Source organism: Malaya genurostris, chromosome 1 (assembly GCF_030247185.1).
Source record: "Malaya genurostris strain Urasoe2022 chromosome 1, Malgen_1.1, whole genome shotgun sequence".
NCBI classification, from domain to species: domain Eukaryota; kingdom Metazoa; phylum Arthropoda; class Insecta; order Diptera; family Culicidae; genus Malaya; species Malaya genurostris.
In genome coordinates this window covers 10,190,136-10,215,147 of record NC_080570.1, presented here as the reverse complement: position 1 = coordinate 10,215,147, position 25,012 = coordinate 10,190,136, and the positions used below count along the sequence as shown (strand labels likewise).

The 25,012-nt window shown below is 38.4% G+C and overlaps 1 protein-coding gene across 2 annotated transcripts in view; it reads left to right on the top strand.

The window, feature by feature from the left end:
- LOC131432114 (probable sodium/potassium/calcium exchanger CG1090) overlaps positions 1-23,318 on the top strand; it is a 33,576-nt gene extending 10,258 nt beyond the window's left edge. For both annotated transcript variants that reach the window (XM_058598217.1, XM_058598207.1), the window contains exons 2-4: positions 18,851-19,337; positions 19,403-20,875; positions 20,958-23,318. In XM_058598217.1, the coding sequence (XP_058454200.1) occupies positions 18,893-19,337; positions 19,403-20,875; positions 20,958-20,968 (1,929 nt within the window). In that variant the 5' untranslated portion in view covers positions 18,851-18,892 and the 3' untranslated portion in view covers positions 20,969-23,318. The remainder of the gene's footprint in view (positions 1-18,850; positions 19,338-19,402; positions 20,876-20,957) is intronic.
- Positions 23,319-25,012: the final 1,694 nt, after the last annotated feature.

The following is a 25,012-nucleotide window of genomic DNA, read 5'->3' as shown; positions in this document are numbered from 1 at the left end:
CATTCGTATTCCTAATAACGCTAGCAAAATCAAAGGTAGCTAGGATTCGACCGAACCATATTCGATCGAAAAACCAACACGCCGTTATTCAGAATAAGGGCGAATGAAAAACTGTAGCTCGGCATGTCGAGAAAAAGACGATATCAATTTTGCTTTCGAATTTTTTGAAACTCGTTTTGACTACGAGTTAAAACGAGTTTTAACTCTGATTTCATGTTTTAGGCGAAATAACATGTTTTTCTTCCGTGTTATTTCATATTCTGAAACGTCACATTAAAACATGTTTGCCCATTAACATGATATAAGGATCAGTCAAGCACAACCCTGCAAGCATTTTCCGTCATTTTTCGACTATGTCAATTGACAAGCTTTTATCGAAACAGTTTTCCATCAGATTAGCCATGACAAAACAGAACAGGAAACTTGTACAACCATGCTTGGGCCAGGTTCGGTCTGGAGATTCCGTTTGAAACTGCCTTATGAGAATCTAACGTTCAACTTATTTTTCGATATCAGTGCGCCATCTCGTAATGAGTTGTCACTTGCCGTAAAGTGTCGATAATTTCGACTGTTTTTTTACGTGTTGAGATCGTAGCAAGTCTAGATGATGACAGTCAATGAAAGTCCTACGATATCCGACCTTAAAAAATGAGGATACAACACAAATGCATTCAATTTGTAAGAACACTAGCACTAATCCAACAGTACAAAGCACATTTCTTTTCATAAAAATTGCATACCTTATCGCAAAGCAAATGCATTCAGTTGAACGTGATTCTGCGTCTGTCAACGAGACTGATTGTATTAGCCCTGGTTCCGCATCAAACAAACAAACAAACCAACTAACAAATTGAATCTGGCGTTGACGTTGGCGTTGGCGTTCCTCACGGTGGGTCCGGATCAGACCAAGTAAAATAATGTAATTAAATCCGTATCATCCTGCCAGCGCGCGACTGCAAACCGTAGGCACGTTCTGTTGAATCGCAAGCTCGGCTGTTTCTTCAGAGCAAAGAGGCGCCAAAGCAGTAGTGGATCGACTGTTTTTAAACCATTCCACGCTGTATTTAGCATCCGATGGGGGACCGGTTGCTGCCGTCGTCTTAGCGTCGTCTGTCGTTCAGCGTCTCTATGGCTCTAGCTTATCCGGAGGATATATACTACTTGCAAATAAGATTGATTGAGATGTTTTCCAACGAAGATTATTGATCCGCTACGATGAGCTCCGCGTCATCTGCATGCTAATATTGCCATCTTTACAGTCCTTTACAATTTGGTTATAAAGTTATTTATGTACATAGAAATCTTTCGATTTTTATATTTAAGTTGAACATATTCAAATGAATTTATCGTTCCTGTCATAACGTCACAATAAATATTGAGAATCAATCAATCATTTTTATATAGGGATACAATTTCCAAAACTAGCTCTCAGTCGATTTTTGAAACGGCGTCCCATACTTTATTTAACAATTAAATATACCCAATCATTACCAACAATCATAGTAGGTATTGGTTATCCGTCACCATGACACTGATTGAATGCATATTCTTAGAAGATCAATTGAGAATTCAGGTGGGCGAACAGAAATAGAATCTGTTTAAATTTTCATTACAATCATCGCTTTTTATGACTTGATAAAATTCTCATCTAAGATTTCCACCTTTGAACGGCCATGGCAAAAAAACTGAACTTCAATTTCCTCTCACCCCGAGAACATTCTTAGCTTCTCCTAGTTTTAATTGAGTTTTATTTATTCAAGAAAATCAACTTTTCTTTCCCAGTTCCACCTAAGGAGCGGCGACACCAAGCGATAATCTTTTGCCAGGGAAAATAGAATTACATAATAGAATTTACGCTGCCATTCTATTGTATCTGGTGGCGATTCTGCTGCACACTCTCGCATGGAAATATCGATTTTTGCTTCATTAACGTCGGCATCGTATCTTTTCGGTCCCGGTCTGGGAGGATTGGATCAGACTTTAGGTTCCGCATCGACTGGCAGTACCTGTCTGGTTTTTTTTTTATCTATGAAATGCCGCTGATGTATGTGATGTTTATCAAGTGTCGCTACATTGAGCACTAACAGATATATTAATCGTTCAGGAAGAATTGCATTTTTTTTTTATTTTGAATGTTTCCTTTGAATAGTTTTTGTGAAGGACTGAGATTTTGACATTGTAAATTAAGTGGACAATTTATTATTTATTGCTCATATGGAGTCGCAGGTCACTTCATAATCTGCCAATGACCATGCGTTTCCTTTGCGGAATGATGAACCGCAAAGTAGGCCGAGTGATATGAAGATGTTTGAGTGTTGGCTGGGAGATTGTTGAATATACACTCAGACAAAATGATCTACAAAATGAATTATACTTTCACACATAAAGAAAATAAATGTAGTTTGCCTTATAATATAGAGGGGAAATTTTTGAATATTTTACCTCAGATATTCATAAGATAGTCTAGAGAAATTCACAAAAATGTTGGGATGGGTTTCATATTTCTGTAATTTAAACTAGAACTTGTTTTATCAACATTTCATATACCAACTGCTAGAAAACTTATTGAAGATATTTTCAGTACAAATCAATTTATACTAAAAACTAGTCACATCGCTTACATTTGCGATTTCCACGATTTTGATTTCCCTTTCGTTGTGATACATTCGTGATGCCTGACGGTTCTCCGAAAAATCCTTCGAAAGTATTTTTTAACAGTTGGTTTTAAAGGTAGAATAATAAAAATGGGTGAGATTAATTCATTTATTAAAGTCTCGGATCCGAAATTATCGAAAGTTTAACCCAGAGGTTCCCAAAGTGGTCGATATAGACCCCTTGGGGTCGATATTCTTTTTGCGGGGGTCGACGTAGACGAAAACTGGCTATGGGGTCGACGAGGTCTAGAAATCGACCCCCTATTGTTTGATATAAATTGTTATTTGAAATATTCATGCTAAAAAAGTTGTGTTTATTTTACCATCCGTAGAAATTGGTAAGTATTTTACATCAATATTAAAAAGCAAGAAATTGAACTTTCAAAGGAAGTTGTTAATGGGGGTCTGAGGCCTAAGTTAATTTAGTAAAGGGGTCCATGACCCAAAATAGTTTGGGAACCCCTGGTTTAACCCATTCCGAAAGATTGTTTACGGAAATATTGCATTGTTTGTAATTATTTACGCAATTCATACTCGATTCTTATAATGCTTCACTCTGGTTATAGGCACTCTAATTTTTAAGTACTTAAAGACATCCACCTCGTTCTATATTATCTATGATAAATCATAAATAAACATCTTCAGACTGTTGAAGCAATAGATTGTTTGACAAAAGACCCTTACCTTACCTTACCTTACCTAACAGCTATAAGCCTGGGGTGTCCTTTGCTGTATCAAGGATAAGTCTCCACATAACTCGGTCCATGGCTGCTCGTCGCCAGCCACTCAAGGCACGGATGCTTCTGAAATCACCCTCCACTTGATCGATCCACCTTGCTCGCTGCGCTACTCTTCTTCTTGTACCAGTAGTATTAAATTCAAGAACCATTTTCACTGGGCTGTCGTCCGACATCCTTATAACATGCCCAGCCCATCGTAGACGTCCGATTTTAGCTGTCCGTACGATGGGTGGTTCTCCTAGCAGCTGTTGCAATTCGTGATTCATACGCCGTCTCCACGTTCCGTCTTCCAGCTGCACTCCGTCATAGATGGTCCTCAGTACCTTTCTTTCGGAAACACTGAGGGCGCGTTGGTCCTCTGCCAACATAGTCCAGGTCTCGTGGCCATAGAGAACAACCGGTCTAACGAGCGTTTTGTAGATGGTCAATTTCGTGCGGTGGCGTACTGTTCTCGAGCGAAGAGTTTTTTCTGAGTCCCAAGTACGCTCGATTCCCTGCCAAAATACGTCTCTGTATTTCTCTGCTGGTGTCATTGTCGGCGGTCACCAGTGAGTCTAAATACACAAACTCGTCAACCACCTCGATATCGTCACCGTCTATCAATATTCGTGGTGGGAGGCGTAGTGTTTCTTCTCTAGAGCCTCTTCCTCTCATGTATTTTGTTTTCGACGCATTTATGGCCAGTCCGATACGCCTAGCTTCGGCTTTCAGTCCGATGTAGGTTTCCGTCATCTTCTCAAGGTTATGTGTTACAATATCAATATCGTCAGCGAAGCCAAAAAGTTGTACGGACTTTCGGAAGATCGTGCCACTCGTGTCGATCCTCGCTCTTCGAATCACACCTTCCAAGGCAATATTGAACGAGATACAAGAGCGTCCCAGATACTCGGACGTAGCACATCGCTCTATCCATCGTTGCTTTGACCAATCGCGTCAGTTTATCTCGATCGATTGTGTCGTATGCCGCTTTGAAGTCAATGAATAGGTGATGCGTGGGTACGTTGTATTCACGACACTTCTGGAGTACTTGTCTTATCGCGAATATGTGATCCGTAATGGCGCGGGCTCCAGTAAATCCCGCTTGGTAAGGCCCTTCGAATTCCTTAGCTATTGGTGATAGACGACGGCAAAGGATTTGGGAGAGTACCTTGTAGGCGGCGTTGAGCAATGTGATTGCGCGGTAATTGCAACAATCTAGCTTATCGCCCTTTTTGTAGACGGGACATACCACTCCATCCACCTATTCCTGCGGTAGAATCTCCTCCTCCCAAATCTTAGAAATCATCCAGTGCAGCGCTCTAGCCAGTGCCTCTTCTCCATGTTTGAGCAGCTCGCCTGGTAACTGGTCATTGCCCGCGGCTTTGTTGTTCCTCAGATTGCCGATCTTCTCACTTATCTCCGTCAGATCAGGTGCTGGGAAAGGATTAACCCGGCGAAATAGTTTTCATCAGAACGCGTTTCGTAGCAATGACCGACTCGGTGAAATCACTCTAAGAAAAAACTTCGAAATGATTTCCTTAAATACGTCTTTCGTTGAAATGGTTTTCGGCAAAATGGTCTTCGGGCAAATTGGCTTAAGTGACTCGTGAAATGGCATTAAATGAAGTGGTTTTTGATGGAATTATACTTGGTAAAACAAATTCGAGCAAAGTAGCTATGGCACTGGCTTTTGACGAAACGGCTTTCGGAAAACGATGCTTGTCAAAATAGTTATCGGTAAAATAACCGTAGGAGAAATGATTTTCTTCGGTGAAAGGGTTTTGAGCAAACTGATTAAGTGAAATGACTCATTCATATTAGGAGGTCCGGCTTACAGAGAACAGACTTTCAACGAAAAGGTTTTCGATAAAATGATCCTTCAGAAAATGGTCCATTCGCTGATGTTTTTTTAATAAAAATTTTTATTCAGGCTAATTTGCGTATATATAAGCTTAACGTGGCCGATTGACTCATGTTTTTGTTAGACAATATTATTATATTTAACATTGTCATGATCAACACTGTGCACCTCGTTATTAACCGAAGCAAACGCAATTATTTTCGGTAGAACGGCTGTAGACAAAATTGTTTTTCTCGTAATTACCCTTTTAGTGAAATGGATTTGAGAAAATTCGTTCGATGAAAGCACTTTCTATAAAATGACCAAGTGATTTTGCTAAAAGACTCAGGATGATGGTTTGTTTCATACGCCCAAAGATCGGCTTTACATTTGAAGTTATTGAATATTTTATGTATCAAACTTGAAATTTGTCATTACTAAATCAACCAATACTAATTTAAGAATCGCGGACAAAAGTACCAACCATAATTATGCTTCTGTTGAACGAAATTACGGAAACGATGCCTGGTCACTTGAAAGTCGTCTAGAATCAACTTTCGCCCAAATATCCTTGGTATCCTAAGTCCCGTCTGGCACCATGAAACGACACTGTGCAAATCGATTTTTTTTCTGCAAAAATCACCCAGTAATGAACTTCTTTTCGGGCCGAACTACGCTCGCTTAAGCCCCCGGGTAAGCATCGGTACATATATTGTATCAGCACACGTGATCACAATAAATGGTTCCTGTTCGCTTCCGTTTCTTATTTCCAGTGAGTGCTTTGTCGGCTTTGCACACACAACTCTCACAATTCAGTCACAGAGCCTACACAACAGAACAGAAACAGCAGCTAAAGCACAACGGACAAGAATTTACAGTAAAAAAAACAGCTATAAATACGTCGCCTCTAGATGAATCGCAGTATGCTGTTACACTTTGCTCCCGCTAGTTGTTATTATCATTGTTGTTGTTTTTGTTGTTGTTGCTGATGTTGACGATGCTTTTTTCATCATTCGGCCCGTTCGGGATGGGATTTTTCAGCTGGTAACGTATAGAGCCGAAGCCTGTCGACAAGAAGCAGATTGAATTTTAAATTCTACTGATTGCACACCACTATTATGTGTGCCCATTGGTATAGAAATACTCTCAGCTGATGTCGTCCGATAAAGGACATCAGAGATCTGTAAATCTGCTGATTTCTTGTAAGGCGTTGAAGACAATTTTTTTTTTCTAAAATCGAATTTTTCGTAGACTTTTATCAAGATTTACAGACTTGGAATGGACGTGTTGTTTTTCGTTTCGCTCGCTAAACCAGTTTTGTGTATCATACTTTATTGGAAAATTTGGCATCCCTGGAGGACATCAGCTATCATTGTTCAGTGCTCAGTCACGGGCTTCGATTGCACCGATTCTATCTGTGCTGTGGCCCGTGGTGGATACGGGCCCGGCAACGTCATTCCTATGGCGAAGATTGAGGCTTTCAATTGATGGTTTTTATCTAGAGATCAATTGTTTTATTTCACACTACCGAGGAGAATGTGGTTATCGGTATGTGGTAAGTTATAGAGCAATCAATTTTAACTAATTTCATTTGAAATGAAATTGGGAAATTATCCGTTATGACTAAAATATCCAATGTAAATACTCCAGGGGACAATTTACAAGCCTAGGAGAACTGTCATTGTTGCAAAACACAAAAGCATTTTTCTTCGAGGTCGTTGAGCTTGAAAATAAGCTATCCACAAATTTTTCTTTCAAGTTATGATAAAAAACGATATTTCATTCAAACTAAAAATTGATCCTTTATTGCACGAGGTTAAACTTGAGCATAATGAAAACCGGATGAAATTTAAGTTATTCCTTCACGAACTTTTGATCGAACGCTCTTCATCAAGTTCCGGACAAGTGTTGCATCGCATTTTTGGACGCCTGAGCCCAAATTTTTTTGAACTCCTGCATGTTTCCCAGTCTTCTTGGAGACCCTCTTCACGATTGCCCCGTAACGTTCGATAGGTCGAAGCTGAGGGCAATTTGGTGGATTGATATTTTTCTCAACGAAATTTATATCCTTCTCTGCAAGCCAACTGAGAGTGGTTTTAGCTTAGTGAGCCGACGCTAAATCCGACCAAAACATTGGAGGCGTACTATGCTTCATATATAAAGACAGCAATCTCTTCTGGAGACACTCAGATCGATAGATTTCTGTATTTATAGTTCCGGTAGTGTAAAAAATGGTTGACTTCAAACCACAGGAACATATTGCTTGCCATACCAGTACCTTTCGACCGAATTTCTCCACTTGAATCGACCTGTCCGCATCGCTCACATCCTCCCCAACGACGACGGTAAAGTATAGTGGACCTGGAAGGGTTTTTGAGTCCTCCTTCGTCCATCAATACAATTACCGGGCCCTTGTTGCTGCTCGCTTCTTCTGTTCTACACTTTGTTTCGAAATTTTCTGCTTCTTGTAGATCTTCAGGGGATTTCGCCTCTTGATACGCTGGATCATTCTGACACTTCCTGCTTTTTTTGGTCTAATCACGTATTGACATTGATTTGTTCTTCATGATTAGAGATACCACTTTCTGGTCCAGGTTCGGGTTGGAAGAACCGGGTTTTCTGCTCTTCCTGGTAGCTCATCCAAAGAATAGTGTTCCCCAAACTTAATAATGATGGTTTTAACACTGGCATGATGAATTCCAAACCACTTCGCCAATTTTCGCATAGTAATACCCTTCTCACTTAGCCATGTGTCCAGAACCATAATTTTCACTTCCTTTTCAATACGCAACATTTTGAAAACGCAGAATCTCAACCGCACAAACAAGTAAACAAACGGAAGCTGGCAGCCAAACGCACAGTATGCTGTGATCTGAGCATAAAAAACCATCACAAATACATGCGTACAACACAAATGTATGTGGATAGCTTATTTTCGATACACTCCTTATCAGGTAATTTAGTGCCATTTTCCTAATAAAATGACTGGTTTTTCTTTTAACTAGGTTGACGGTTTGTAAGAATCAATTTTCTAACATGTCATACAAACTCATGAATTGTTTTACAGAGAGAACTGAAAGTTTTACTGAACGATCTGTTTTATAGAGTTTGTAAAAATAGAACCAATAGGTTCTACAAGAACGGAAGTTTTGACGGATTCAAACTAGTTGGCGGTTTCCAACTTCAGGTCAAAACAGTATCAGCTGGATTCATATTTATGGACAATTTTGGTTTCGATATACTGACGAACTTTTTATCTATCTCGCATTATATTTTGAACACTCTGTTCGACAACTTTAGTGGCAATTCTCTTTTACCATCTTTCCATCCCTGAAGCACCCAACGTTATGTTTCCTTCATCAGTTTATGCTCAGCAATTGTCCAATATTTTCCTTTCGTGTGTTCGGAATCGAGAGCAATTAAATGGGTTTAACTGCTCTCATATGATAATCTAGATCTCCTTTTCATCACAACACCAATGAAAAATTGCTCGACTGTAGTGGCAGCTAATCGAATCGAAGTGTTGAGTAATTCATTGGTAACGAAAACTAGGATTTTTGGTCTGCAACTGTAAATTGCTTTCCAAATTAGAAATTATCTAGCGAACGAATTTAAATGAGCTATCAAAAATCCATCGGAACATACGTTTCTTCTTCCATCAGAAATTTCCGTTTGCATTCTCGGTACCTCACGACATTCACTTCCAAGTTCGCTGCTTGCTGGTACGAGAGAGATCGATAGTCTGTACGTGGCTGGATAGCGTAACTATTCATTTTCAGTCGAATGAAAAATCCTGTTTTCTCTGACCTTTGTTAAAAACGAGAGAACCTACTTGTACTCGAGATTAGATTACGTCCATCGATTTATTCATTCGGTGACTCCGAAATATAGTTGATTTTGGTTCACGCTATCTGATATCAGCTTAGCGGCGCAAAATGATACGATTTAGAGTCACTTCCAAAGCGTTGATTATATAGGCCAATCATTGTTGCAGTAAATTCAGTTTCTCATGGAAATTGATGGAAACAAGATGTTCTCAAAGTGGCTTATGATTAGTCTTCTGGCGGTTCTAGCAGTTCACTGCTCATCCGCCGAATATGCCTTCCTGAAGGAGTATTTATTCCTATTCGGCAACGATTCCATTGCGACGAGTCAAGAAATTGAGGATCTCCGTGGTGTCAATACTGGACTGAATGGACAACTGAATCGGGAGATCGTGACGATTCTTGGGCAGTTTGTATGGACGATGCGAGAACGGGACGCGAATTTTCTACAAGAGCTGCTGGACGCCGAGGACCTGTCAGATCAGTTCCGTGAGAATTTACTGGATAAGCGCAGTTTGTACGTGGCCTACCAGAACCATGTTATCCGATATTGTGCATACGCGGCAGATTATGAATTGCGCAATGATTTTTCCACTCGTTTCTGGTTGTATCACAACTCATTCGCTCGGGAAAACGTTCGTGCTATTTCTCAAGTCGTGCAAACCTTGGGACGAAACAATGTTTTTGAAGTGGAAGCACTGCGAAGTGAGTTGGCAGAAGAACTGAATTACTACCGGTCCCTCCGGGTCGGACGGGAGGATGCTTTGCAGGGAGAGTTAGCGAAACATGATGAAGTAGCCGAGTATATTATCAGAATGTTGAATAAGTGCAGAAACGAGTCTGAAACATTGCAAGAGAAGGATCACATCTGTAGGCTCCCGGCCGAGCGGTGGCGGGTGGCAGAATAACGAAGATGACGTTTCTTTTAGTTCTATACGGAGTAATACCACGAAATTCACCTTTTTTCTGAGTTTATAGTTTATCTTTTTATGCTTTTCACTTAACAGCTACTTATTCTCAATAGTGCAGGATTAGGCTGTTTTGGGAGTTCTTTCCCACAATCTAACAAAAGTCACTAACGATTGTTAATAAGGCTAACACTTCACGCAGTCTCACTAAGTTCGGCATATCATTAAGTTTACGCACATATGAACGTATGTCCTACTGCAGTACAATCTAGTGCATACTCCACTAGTTAGAAAATCTATTCACAACACTTCATGGTGATCTTAAACACTACACATGAATCTGTTAAATCTCTATTCATTACAGCAATTTTCACTTCTTTAGATGCCTTCCGAAAACATTATTTCTTGCTTGATTTTGAGGTCACTTGATACTTGACCCTCACAATGCCCACTATGCATACTCCTACGGCTTACTGTATTACACTCCGAACTAGACTTAACTTTTCACTTAATTCTTCAGAAATTGAGTCTGGTCTGTGCTGAACCGAGCTGAACTCTAACTTTTCACTTAATTCTTCAGAAATTGAGTCTGGTCTGTGCTGAACCGAGCTGAACTCTACTGAACTGAACTCTGATTTTTTTCGACTAGTGGTTTTTATGTTCCTAACATTTCACTAGCTGTTCGGCCTAAACCCGAGACCATCGTGAACGTTACCGCGGTTGTCCGTGAAATTTCTTTGTTTACGCAGAGCACCTCAGTGTCGCGTAAACAAAAAACACCTCAGCAACCCCGAGCACATTCCAAGAGCGCGTAAACAAAAACTGCTGCGCCAATGCAAACCAGCAAATTTGCTAAGGACGCTGCACATCTATCTCCGATCTTATTTGGAGCATAACTGTGTTTTTGCACCTCCAGAAACTACCACCGTCGGTGAAGAAATAACAGTCGAAGTTTTCGCGGATAGTGAAATTTCCGACGAACCTGAGGATGCGGTAAGGAGATCGAAACTTCTAAATTTATCAGAGTTACAACAGAAATTCGCGATTCCGCGGCATCGAGCTGGAAGAAGGATATTTGAAACCAAGGTTTATAATACTGCGCAAAGAAACTATTAACTAACTTTGACATTACTGAAGCAATTGCCAAGGAACCGGTAGACATGCGTTCAGGAAATCTAATCTAAAAATAAACGTTATTTATATACACTCGAGATTGAGATTTCATGGGGTGATGGTTTTTCGGTTTTGTGATAAGATTGAGAGGCTTATCAACACGTGAATTTTTTTTCTCCATTGTTTCTAGTTGATAAACCGAATGCCACGAATTTTGACAGATAACATCTGCAAGATGTCTGTGAGGGATTTTTTATTTGTGACGGCTGTCTGATCGGAGACTTATTGACAGACGTGTAATACTGAAAAAATCAAGGTGAAAAGCATATGGGTTCATTCAATATTCACTGGATGATATACTGGAAGAGCATATCCCACACTGAGCTAAATTTTCTTTTTCACATTATATGATATTCTAATGATTTTGCACTATTGTTAGCATTTCCAATGATAGCTACTTGGTGTATTCAACCTACTGACAAATATATAAGACAGTCTTATGAAACATAAAACTCTTGTTAACGTTATTTCTACAAGATTTTCGTAAAACGAATGAAATTTCCAGTCTTAGTCTAATTTATTGAAGTGCCTTATAACCATTACTAAATATCCACACAACATACATTGGAACAATTTATGAGGCGCATGTTATATTCACTTCGAATTTATATTGATAGGTTTATCTATACCATATGACTAGTTTTATCAAATTTATATGTATCTTTTGATGGAGGTCATCCCAGTTCTATATAGCAGTTATACATAGATCAAATGATTGCCATTTGATTGAATAAGTGATACGTAATTGATTCATGCTAACAATGGATTATGGTGTTTAAAGGAATCAAAAACTATAATAGAAATAATTGTCTTATCTAAACCTTATTTTTATATTTTTCGTATATAAAGCGTTCCATAATATAAATTCATTTTAATATTTAAACTACACTTAATTCTTTGGGACTGGCTGATTTCATCGGACATTTACTGTTATCAGACGATTCAAATGCACTATACGAATAGAAAATCGCAAACTACTACTTTTATCGAGGATTTTAGCTATACTAGTGGTCAGTTCCATAAAGGAGTACCTCCTGATATTTGTGAAGGAGAAGTGGGATCCCGAAACTAAAAATAAAAAATTTAAATCCCAGACAGAGTAATGAAACGTATAGCATATTTATGTCATGGTCCGTTGGGGCATATCCTTGAACGAAGTTGAATGAGCTGCCTTGTCAGCGATTTAAAATAACATTGAAAACTTCCTGAAAAACTGTCTGCAGCAGTCTTTCTTCAGCTTCAAGTAGTACGATTCACGACTATTCTTTCGTAAAAACAAGCTCCATTATATGTCTAAGTTATAATATTATCTCAATTAAAGGCTATAGCAGGATAACCATATGAAATCTGCCCCCAAAGGGAATTCATATTGTTATACCACATTCGAAAGGTCATAGACTGGAAACAATTTTCTCAAAGTTTCAACCCTTTAACTGCCATATTGACGGAGCTAGGGTGGTTCTATTGATTTTTATTTTATTTGATTTTTGAAGAAACTGCTTCTCCGAAAAATTTGAAAAAAATCAGGCATGTTTAAGGCATTATGGGGATGCTTCACAATTTTTTTCAAAATTTTTGAAGATGTATTTCTTTTATTAAAAAATACTAGAAAATTTTGAAACATATTTTTTCCCTCTTCCAATTTTTGCACCACCCTGGATTTTTTAGTGATAAATAAAGAATTTTTGGACATGTTAAAATGGTATGTTTTCATATTTTTTAAAAATGTGGACGACCAAAATATTTAATTTTTTCTAAAAAATCAACAACAGTCGACCATGCGTTCCCATCATATTCTGAGAAAAGGAAACGCATGGTGCTTTATCTTAGCAGTTTCTAGTAGTAGTCGACCATGCGTTCCCATAAAGTTCTCTTAAAACGGAAACGCATGGTGCTTTGTTCTAGTAGTTTATGATGCAACTCAAGCGCAGAGCTTAGAAATCAAAGTAACGAAAAGAAGGAAATGAGTATCAACCTTTGCATAATACATACACGATCATACTTCGGGTACAACCTAGAAAGCTACAAAGCGAGAACTTACTGGTATGTGGTTTATATATGAATGGTAGTAATATATGAACGTTGCGAGTATCACACATATGCAGTTCGGTTACGGCAGTCAAGAACTAGAGCGAGTGTCAGTTTTTTACGTGTTGCTGATGGATGTAAAGAAAGAATAATGAAAGAAAGAATGAAAATTTCATTACAGTGTCAAAAGTTATCATAAAGATATGTTATCGAGGGATGTGTACAGTTTTCTGGAAAAATGTATAATAAAGATAAAGTTGGAGTTTTGTGTTTGAAAACTTCAATCGAATATCTTTATGATGGTTTTCATGGTTTGTAGACTGAGAGCGCTGTATATTTTTTTTATTTATTCGAAAATTTAAAACAACAACAGATATAAAAAATAGTGATGCGTTATTTTTCATTTTTGAGTTATAACTTTTGCATAATTTCAAATCAAGCATTTATCGACCATGTCTATTAAAAAACTTGATTCGCTGAATCGATCTCTTTAATTTTTGGGTATATTGTGTAGAAAGCTCCATATTTTCCAGAAAATATCTGAGAATACATAATTAACTCAGTAAGTGATTTTCATTCTCAGAGGAACGCTTCCAGGTTTTTACAGGTTTAATAATTTTGTTCAAATTGCGAACGGGAAGTTCTAACAAGATAATATTATCAATCCGAGAACGAGAGCAACAAGTATCGGAATATCGTAGCTCTGGAATAGAAGCTTTTGAAAAGGATGTTCTGCCAAGTAATTTCGGATTTAAAGCTTTATCACGAGATGACCCAATTGAGACACACAGATCACAAACAAGCTATTCAGGCCGGTAATAAGTCTCATTTTTAAAAGCTTACAAGTACTATATCGAGTACACTACAAATTCGACTGGATATTTGGGAATCCAGCGCCGTTGCTGTGAATGCGTTTTTGGCAATAGAACTGTTGGTTGCTGTTCACACGAGGCCGCCATTATTCACTACCTTTCCTTATGCTCGGTTTTTATCCAGAATTGTGAGACCGGCGAAAATATTGTCAGAAATGCTTAAATCAGAACAGCTACCAAATGACGATGATAATTCTATAGAATGAACGAAAAGAATCAGAAAGAAAATGTGTGCATTGAAACAGCAATGTATTTTTATAACATTTTTATCCCATTTCCTATTTAAATGAAAAATACAGTCAATAATTTACAGAAATTTTTTAGTGACCTTTCTTACATGAAACTTCTTAATCATTTCATAAAGACAATTGAAGTTTCAATTTAATAATTGACCCTTTTGAGTCTTAGTTCTGACTCCTACTGCGTCCATTAGTTCATCCAATAGCAAAATTTTATTAAAAATGATGTGCCGATAAAAAAAATCTCCAAGTGGGTTATGAAATCAACCACAAAATGTATAAAAATTTCAGCTTATTTTAAAATTTGTAGCAGTTCATCGTTCATATGCTTTATTAAACTCAAATTGATGTGACTATATTAGTATTATATTATGATAAGAATTCTATGTAAAAGTGATGCTACGGCGAAGAACAACTTATGTAAATTGCCTTAAGAAATAAACGTATTTATGGAAAAACAATTCTAAGAAATCAATTCCAACCTTCATCAGTGGCCACTTTTGTTTGACACCAATATAAAAAAGAAAAAATTATATTCACTGCTGTTTCAACTCGCTATGTATTTAGTGAAATGTACAGAGCTGGCAAAAAGAAAACCGCGTTGTACGAGACCCAACAGTGCAAATCGATTTGACCTTTTCATGAAACACTATCGAATCATCGAATTATATACAGTCACTCGCTCTAGTTCTTGACTGCCGTAACCGAACTGCATATGTGTGATACTCGCAACGTTCATATATTACTACCATTCATATATAAACCACATACCAGTAAGTTCTTGCTTTGTAGCTTTCTAGGTTGTACCCGAAGTATGATCGTGTATGTATTATGCAAAGGTTGATACTCATTTCCTTCTTTTCGTTACTTTGATTTCTAAGCCCTGCGCTTGAGTTGCATCATAAACTACTAGAACAAAGCACCATGCGTTTCCCTTTTAAGAGAACTTTATGGGAACGCATGGTCGACTACTACTAGAAACTGCTAAGATAAAGCACCATGCGTTTCCTTTTCTCAGAATATGATGGGAACGCATGGTCGACTGTTGTTGATTCTTTAGAAAAAATTAAATATTTTGGTCGTCCACATTTTTAAAAAATATGAAAACATACATTTTAACATGTCCAAAAATTCTTTATTTATCACTAAAAAATCCAGGGTGGTGCAAAAATTGGAAGAGGGAAAAAATATGTTTCAAAATTTTCTAGTATTTTTTAATAAAAGAAATACATCTTCAAAAATTTTGAAAAAAATTGTGAAGCATCCCCATAATGCCTTAAACATGCCTGATTTTTTTCAAATTTTTCGGAGAAGCAGTTTCTTCAAAAATCAAATAAAATAAAAATCAATAGAACCACCCTAGCTCCGTCAATATGGCAGTTAAAGGGTTGAAACTTTGAGAAAATTGTTTCCAGTCTATGACCTTTCGAATGTGGTATAACAATATGAATTCCCTTTGGGGGCAGATTTCATATGGTTATCCTGCTATAGCCTTTACTATTTTCTGCAACTCAAGAAAACAGTGTCTCTTTTTCTTCCTTGTTGCAGGTTTTATGTACGCTTCGAATGAAGGTTATAAGTTTTCACATGACTTTTATTAAATATAATCAGCATGTGATCTATACGAAAATATGATGAATATTAAAATTATATTGGCTCAAGTTTTATCGACTTTTCGCATAACTTGTATATGCTTTAAACGATTTATTAATTTTAGTTGGTTTGACGTGAAGCCGCCATAACTAAGTTCAGTTTTTACAATGACTGAGTGGAAACATATATTGGAGAAACCAAATGAATGAAAAACTAAAAGAAAAGATGATTTATTGGAAAAAGATACGCTCAGAGACAGGACTCGAACCTGCGTTCTTATGCATTCCGTGCATACCGTGCGCTACCATTTCGCCACTCTGAATCTTGTTTTAGTCGCTCTAAAACGCCAGTCAGACATAGTAGAACGTACATCGAACATGGTCTACATCCTGGCCGTCATCCGACCGATACCTTACATCCAAACATCTTCTCTGTCCATCAAACACTCATAAAAAAATTGTATATTTTATTCTTATCAAATCATAAAGATTATGAAGATGCTTTATTTCCTGATGTGTTGTCTCCGAAAATGAGGGGATTTTCTTGCCACTCGCCTATAAAAACTGTATCGTAAATTTAACTACCCCCCAGTAACTTGTAGTGTCAAAAAGAAATCTCTTAGAAATTTTTGGAAACTGGCAACCAAGACTAAACAAGTTTTGTTTTTGAATAACAGGAACCTTCACCGTGGTTACCAGTTTCGATAATGAAAACAAGGAAAATAAGTATAACTTTAACTAAATTATTCGGCCCAAATGAGTTTTTCTAGGTAGGATTTGTTAACTTCATAGGCATTGGATTCACTTATATTTAGTACATTTCAGCATTACGCAGTGAGAACATTATGAGTATCTTACATGGTGAGTTAATAGACTAAACACCGCGGTACTTTGGGTTAATTCACGTACGTCTCTTCGTACAATTCGACGGGTTTATCAGAATCCCTAAAGATCTAGATACTAGAGCGGGAATCCGAATGCATTGTTCAATTTGGTGTAGATGAGCATCGATTTTCTCAACAAAAGTACAGCAAATCTGCTATCACTGCTATCGTAGTGGTCATTTTGATTGTATTTTTTACTAAACTAGCCCAGGATACATAAGTGGTCTGCAACACCAGATATTCGAAGGTTGTGTCGAAGGATAGTTTTCGGATTCTCAGCATTGGAAATTGGTGCAAGAATTTAAGAAAACTGAATAAAAATTTTCGGTTGTTAGTTTTGTGAATTTATCCGAAACTGAAATACATTTTAATATGATCAATAAATAGACTGAATTTAAAAAAAATAAACTAACCTTCTCAAAACAGTTTGAAGCAACGGATTCTAATTTTCGGAAAAGAGCACTACAAGACTCCCGCTGTTTGCTCAATTGAGCTGTTTATTTATATTAATGTGATTTCTTAGCAACTAACTCATAGCAACAGGAACAGTGTTGCTCAAGAGTATTATTTTTACCATTAGAAAGGGGTCGCTCAATTTCTGGTAACTAGTGGTTGATTGTTAACGGACACTTTTTAATGCAATGTTTCTTCGGAGTGCCTGGTCGTGTCGTCGATTTCATGCTACTTTCCTTTAGGGATCAAATCTGGAGTAATCTCGATACTCTTTCGCTTGGAGAAATTTTTGAAAATACACCCTAGTCAGTATAGAAAAAAAGTAGTCCTACGTCAAAAATCCTGCTGAAGATTCTATGCGCTATCGAAGTCTAACTAGCTGGTAGCGGCGCCGGCACTAGATTGATCTGATTAATAACAGATAATGCGAATTCGATGTTACTCAGCCCAAAGAGTCGAAGAAATATCACGTCACTGCCGGGGGACGCATCAAAATTACCGCCTTTCTGTGACTCTCGATTACCAATTCAGCGGGGAGGGTATTCTGCTTAAACCATTGATTCATATTTCCAATCGTGTACACATCACTACTATCTAATAGGTCTCGGATGGATGATTTCCGGAAGCACAGTGGTGCGGATAGAAGCACGAATATAAATCCTCAATCGGATAACAGAATGAAATCAGTGAACTGTTGGTATTAATGGAGATTGACAGGAGATTGCCTTTTTTTGTTGTTGGCGCCACAATTGACGAATATATTGCACGGATTTCGATTGTGTAGGCTGATGTTTACTATGTATTTTAAATTGAAAAATCATCTTTAAGTTAATACATTATTTTTTCAGAGTAGATTTTCACTTACACGATTGAAAAAGAAATAAAATAACAATTCAATTTCATTTATTTTCGTGTCTATCAATTATGCAACCGTTTTAATTAAATGCTTCGAAACATAGCAACAAGACCAATTTATTCGTTTGACGGATTCGCGAAATTAACTCATCGCCTCGAGCAAGCTAGCGTACCTAATTATCATTCAAAAGGTTCACCATAGCCTTGCTTCGCGTCTGGAAAGAGATAGAAGAGTGCTCTCAGCATTCGCCAATTTTTCCCGCAGATCCACTCAAACTCCACTTGTTTTGGTTCTGGCAACGCATGGCCTACTCCTTCGACCAGCGTTCAAAAGTAGAGCAAAAACGGGAAGCAAAACCAAATAATTTGCTTTTCAAGTTGGGTTTTCTTGATTCGCTGTTTTTCGCGTCGCGGCCCACTCAGCTCCGAAATTAACTGTCACAAGTTGAGTCATGGCAAGCGGCACAAAAGTCCATGAAAGAGCAGCAATCGAAGCAGAATGGAAAGCTTTTTCCCGTTCCGTGATTTTCTTCATTGCCGCTCACTGCTTCGGAATTCATTTAATGATGTTTATTCGTTTGATAAAATTATTCACGCCTTCGATATTTGCCACTCCATCTGCAAATACCAGTTCCTTTGTCCGTGACTCTTGCGAGTTACGCATAGTGATTGAGGTGATGTTCGCTTCGTACTACAACCGTCATCAATGGTAATCTGGATCCCACTTGACGTCACTCAACTAGAGATAGCACTACACGTCATCCTACCGACTAATCGATTTTTTTCCACTTTTCCTTGCTTCGTTCCAGCTCGTAGACCACAACAACAGCAAAAAAAAAGCTTCCACCAGGATGAGCAGATCACGACGCGGACGCTATTGGCACATGGGAATAGTATTCCTAATATACTCCAGCTTTCGGGCGTACTCGGCTTCGACCGGCGGTAGTACCGGCTCTGGTTTCGATGAGCGAGAGCTCTCAACCGGTCTACCGCCCAATGTCACACCGAACCCGGGGTACTTCACAACCGGTGCCGATGGTGTAACCGAGGAAGATTCAAGTACGGAAGCCACTACCAAGGAAACGAAAGTACACCATGGGCATCCAACGTGGCGGCCACGGCGAGAGAACTGCACACCGCCGGCGATTGAACAATTCCCCCGACCGCTAATGGGACCCAACATACGCAGACACGGAGGACTCGTACTGCACGTGTTGGTTGCGATATTTACTTTCCTAGGTTTAGCCATTGTGTGCGATGACTATTTCGTATCCAGCTTAGATAGGATCTGTGAAGGTAAGAAAGCGCACCATCCCTTGTGGTGTTTCCTCGTCCATAACACTTGTGTTTTATGATTGCAGAATTGAGGCTCTCGCCTGATGTTGCTGGTGCGACCTTCATGGCAGCTGGCAGTTCGGCTCCTGAGCTTGCAACTGTCGTGATTGGTGTATTCTTCGCAAAGGACGACATCGGCATCAGCGGAGTCATCGGTTCAGCTGTTTTCAACATCATGTTTGTGATTTCGGTTTGTGCATTGAGCTCTGGAACCGTGCTACAGCTAAACTGGTGGCCTTTGGTTCGAGATTGCACGTTTTACTCAATCTCAATCCTTGTCATGCTGATAGTGATCATCAATGATGTCATCTCTTGGGTAGAAGCACTTATCATGCTGCTATTCTACGTCGTCTACTGTGTGGCACTGCACTTCAATACTCCACTCGAGAGATGGGCCCATACCTTGAATCTTCCAATCAAACTTCCGACGAAAGAGGAACAATCGGCTTTAGTGACATACAAAAACCTTCCAGATACCACGTACACTCAGGGACAGCAACCGGCCGGCGAACAGCAGGCCCCAGTTCAACAGCAACCACAACAACAACAACCACCACCAGCACCAGTGGACCAAGGATATATGGATCCGAATGCCAGCTGGGATCCTAATGCTGCCTGGGATGGATCGAATACTGCTGCCCCGAGCAACAACCATTACGGAGGAACCACATATGATCCCAATGCTTCCTGGGGTACTGGACAGCAAAACTACGGATACGAGGATCAGTACGGTCAAGAAGCTTCGAATACTCAGCAACAGGCTGCCGTGGCTCAGCCGGCGGCTCCGACTACCACCGCAACGACTGGCGCTGTCCAACCAACTGCAGATGAGTACTACAAACCGAAGGAACCTAGACAACAATCCGATCGCAATCCTCTAGAAAAACCTGTAGATGGTAACATTTTTGCACAAGTATCCTGGGCTGTAGTCTATCCCATCCACTACACTGCTCGGCTAACCATGCCCGACTGCAAATTGGAAAAGTATAAAAATTGGTATCCATTCACCTTCATGATTTCCATGATCTGGATCTCATTCTATTCATACTTTATGGTGTGGATGATAACGATCATCGGCTCGACCCTCGGCATCCCTGATACCGTCATGGGACTAACGTTCGTAGCTGCCGGTGTATCCGTCCCGGACGCGCTTAGTTCCATTGCAGTGATCAAGGAAGGTTACGGTGACATGGCCGTCTCCAATGCCGTCGGTTCCAACGTCTTCGACATTCTCATCTGTCTCGGTTTGCCCTGGTTCATACAGACGGCAATCATCAAGCCGGGCTCCCATGTCAATGTCATCAGCAAGGGCCTAATCTACTCGACGCTGTCGTTATTGTCCACCGTGGTTTTCCTTCTGTTTGCAACCCACTTGAACGGCTGGAAACTGGACAAACGTCTCGGTATCGTCCTGATGGTGTGGTACCTGTTCTTCATTACCATGGCCTCGCTGTACGAGCTCAACTTCTTTGGTCAACTGAATCCACCGGAGTGTCCGAGTAAGTTACACGAAAATGGACTACAACTTGACAACCTGTTTAATATTTTCTCAATATTTCCTATTTCTTATTCGTCTTGCAGGCATCTACTAAACATCGGACCATCGTTACCTCGTTTTGGTTCCAGCCGTCGTTTTCTTTTCGTTCATTACCCTTCTTCTTCTTGCACTTACACGACACTGCACCCGAGTAGTACCGTTACTATTACAAATAACAACCTATCAGCAACAAACAACAACTCGAAGATATTAATCTAGTCATATTTAGAGCTTATTTCTGTTTTCTAGAAGTTTAAGAACCATCAACGGTCTGTATCTCGGTGGGTACAAGAAAAAAAAACAAAACAACGGTATGTCTTGAAACTCTGTTCGAGTTCTATATTGCACCTTTCGAGTTCTATTTTGTACCTCTCAGAATATGTTCTAACCATTTCATTAGTTGATTTTAAAGAACTGATTACTTCCTCTTATGTTTAGTATTGTTTGAAATTCACGTACATAGACTACTCACACCCACGCACCGTTGTTCGAAACTCACCTTTTCGCTCGTTATTTGTTTTAGACTCAGTATCGTACTTGTCATAGATTTAGATAGTAGTAACTACACCACGGCAGATGCCGACAGTCGGGATAGGTTGGTAACTGTTTGTGAATGGCACTCACCAATTCCTATTGCGTTGTACACTCATTGTGCTCAGTCTCCCGAAATGTACATACACCGTGTGAGAGAAACGTGCTGTTTTATCACTCAACCGAGCATAACCGGTATGCTTGCTCGAGCATGGCTGTTATTTCATAGGAAAAGACAATATTGTTCTGTTAGAGATAATTTTATCATTACCAAAGTAGCTTAATAAAACTTCTCGTATTACTATTCTCGTTTAAATCTATTGATAGGCGTTCAGTTACTGTGCTAGGCGGTCCTCTTACTCCGGTTCGAAACTAAACGAATCAGGGAAGGTTCTTTACCTAGGTTTAAGTAAAACAATATGCAACTAGTGAACCCAAAACAGCGAATATTGAACAAAATGCAGAGGAGTTTTACATAACAAATATATATATAAATATAGATATTATTATATTTACCAAAACACAGCATAGAAAACGACATTGAACGTATCTTAAGAGAATCCATTATCTTATCTAGAACGTTAACATTCCTCTCAATTGTTGAGCAAACTGAACTTATTTACGTTACTCAAAGTAAACTTTAAAACAAATCCGAGTCAATCGTGTTAATGTCAATAATATATTTACAAACAACCAATACCGCTTCCCGTTCTTACGTTTGTATTCTTCCTGCTTTGTCGAAATGAAAAAAAAAACAACAAACTGTGAAATATAACTAACAAACTGTATCACGAATCCTATTGAATTAGGACCGGACCCGCATGACAAGTCACACTGTATTGCACGTCGTCAATCAACCAACAGTCATTTCACAACATTTTACAACTCGGAATTTATAGAAAAAAAAACTTATTTCCGAACGAAAAACACACCACTTCTTGGACATTTCACAAGCTACATACATTTAAGCGAAAATAGCGGCTGTCATGTCCCGATGCAGCCGGCGAATCACGCCTCGCCTACTATGGTTACCCTTCCCCATGCACCATGGCAACCGAAGCCGATGAACTGTAGAGTGAACCCCGAATAGCAAACTGAATGGAGAGTAATAATGTGCACACTTGAAAATGAGTAAATTTTACACATTTTACCGAACAATAAATTTTAGTGAACGGACAAACACACAAAATCCGAGTTACTTTTGCGACATATTATCCACGGTGGTAAATTGTATTAATTGTAAGACTGTATATAAACCCAGAAATAATCAAAACAAGCTATTTAGCATTCAGCGAGAAAGTGTGGACGATACCAATGGTTTATACATAGATTAGATTCAACGGACCCACCAATAGGTTTCGCATCACTTCGATCCCGTATCAGATCCGTACAAAAGCAATTTAACAACCGAACGGGCGTGCCCTTCTGTGTAGTTGTAGTCGGAACGGTTCGAACCCGTGTTCCAACTTCATTTACAAAGGAAATTATTCTTCTTGGTCATAGGTTTCTTTTCCGTTCTTGTTCGATATATACTGCATTCTAGTCGAATGCCACAAAATGATCAAATAGATGATGTCCACAGTCCTGAAACTATTATTCTACGTTATTCTAGATATACCTAATTGTCAATTTGGAGTTTTCTGAAAACCCTGAATTAAACTCAAAGGTACTAAAAGCATTACAAGTGTAGCCAAATAGATCAATAATTACAACAAAAAAAATCTAAAACCAAGTGAAAGACGAAGTTGAATGTTATCTTTCGTTCATGGTAGTGTAAAAACATTCCGAAATATATCTAAACTGTCACCTCTGTACTCATTTGCGAAATCTAACTAATATGTACTAAACAAAACCAGAAAAGAAACAAGAATAGAAACTGCACAACCGATAAATGACAGCAAAACACTCATAAGAATACTGCTAGATCGTGATGTATCGGAGAAGGTATCAAAGTAATACTATCTACAAAGGAAAGGATAATCATGCTTCATACATACGTGTTAAAACCGCGAAACAATATGTGAAAGAAAGGTAATGTTAACCAACACAGCTGCGTATGAACAGACCGATATATTGCATCACACTACAATGTTTCAAACGAGCACATATACCGATAGTCATACCAAATCAAAACAAACAAAACCAAAAAAAAAAAGAAGATTACCCGACAACCAAACCGAAGAAAAACAAACAAACAACCATTACAAAACAGTGAACACAAGTGAAATGCTCATGACATGAGATGTTAATTGTTGAGAAGTTAAATAAAATGTATTGAAAATCTATACCCAATGGGAGTGAAGTGGTACCCAACACTCGACATTTATTTATTTTTAGGAAACAATGAATCACAAATTTAATGTATATTCTAAACATCAATAGTATAAAGCACCATTTACCATATCGTTGTGCATTTTACCCATTTACAAGTGTTTCTTCCATTGTATACTTCAATGGATTTACAAGTGTTTCTTCCATTACAAGTGTTTCTTCCATTGTATACTTCAATGGAGCTGGAAAAGTACTAAATAATCATTTTTTTATATCATTTATTTTACCCCGGCTTTAATCATTTTGGTAGATAATCAGTTTATTTTTACTAACTCTATCGATACTTTCCTATCTTTTTCCTCTATTCGCTTATTAATTTGTTAAACGCGATACTTGTACGTTAATTTTCATTTTACCACTGTTTTATGTTTTATCGCTACTGTTACACATCTTAAATTTGATGAAAAGAACGTGTAGAATAAAACATCTTCAGATCAAAATAGTTTGAAAAAAAAATATTACTATTTTCCGTACGGAATAGCTTTGAAATTAGGAACTAAAAGTTAAGTAATTTTCCGGTACCGTGTATAATTAAGCATCTTCAGATAAAACTATTTTAAAAGAAATCACATATTTTCCGTACAAAAACATTATTTTAAGCTATTTTGATTACAGAATCAAGTATTTAATTACTGAATCCAAACTTCACGCGTTCCATTTCAGATTTCCATCGATGATGGTTTCAGATCAAATTTACGATTCTACACGGAGAGGATAATAATAAGTAACGGCAGAGTTTTTTTTAAATTTACTTTTGAATTTATTTTAGATGTCACCTTTCATTCGCGCTTGTAATTGTTGTCAAGAACCACATTCAAATCCAAGTTGAGTAGTAAGAACTTAACCGTTGAATGCATCAACTTGCTGTTGAGTACTTTTTGACATGGGACCATTTGGAAATAACATAGACATTGTTTAATTAAACTTGCTTTCCTGCGCACAACCCCTCTATTCAATGAAAAGTATATAAAATTAAATAATGTTATGACGGCGTGTAGTTTTTTCATAATACCATTGATTTACATGCCGTGTCAATTTCATTATTTAATATGTTAACCTCAATCATAAATCAAATAACCTAGACTTTCCACTGTACGGTGATACTGACAGCGCTTCAAGTGAGAAACTGCTTTGTGTTAAATGCGCAGGTAACTTTATACATGCATTTTAGCAGCATTTACGCACCCATTCTACATCAGACGGCGCTTTTGGTGTCACGGGCTGCTCAATAACATTA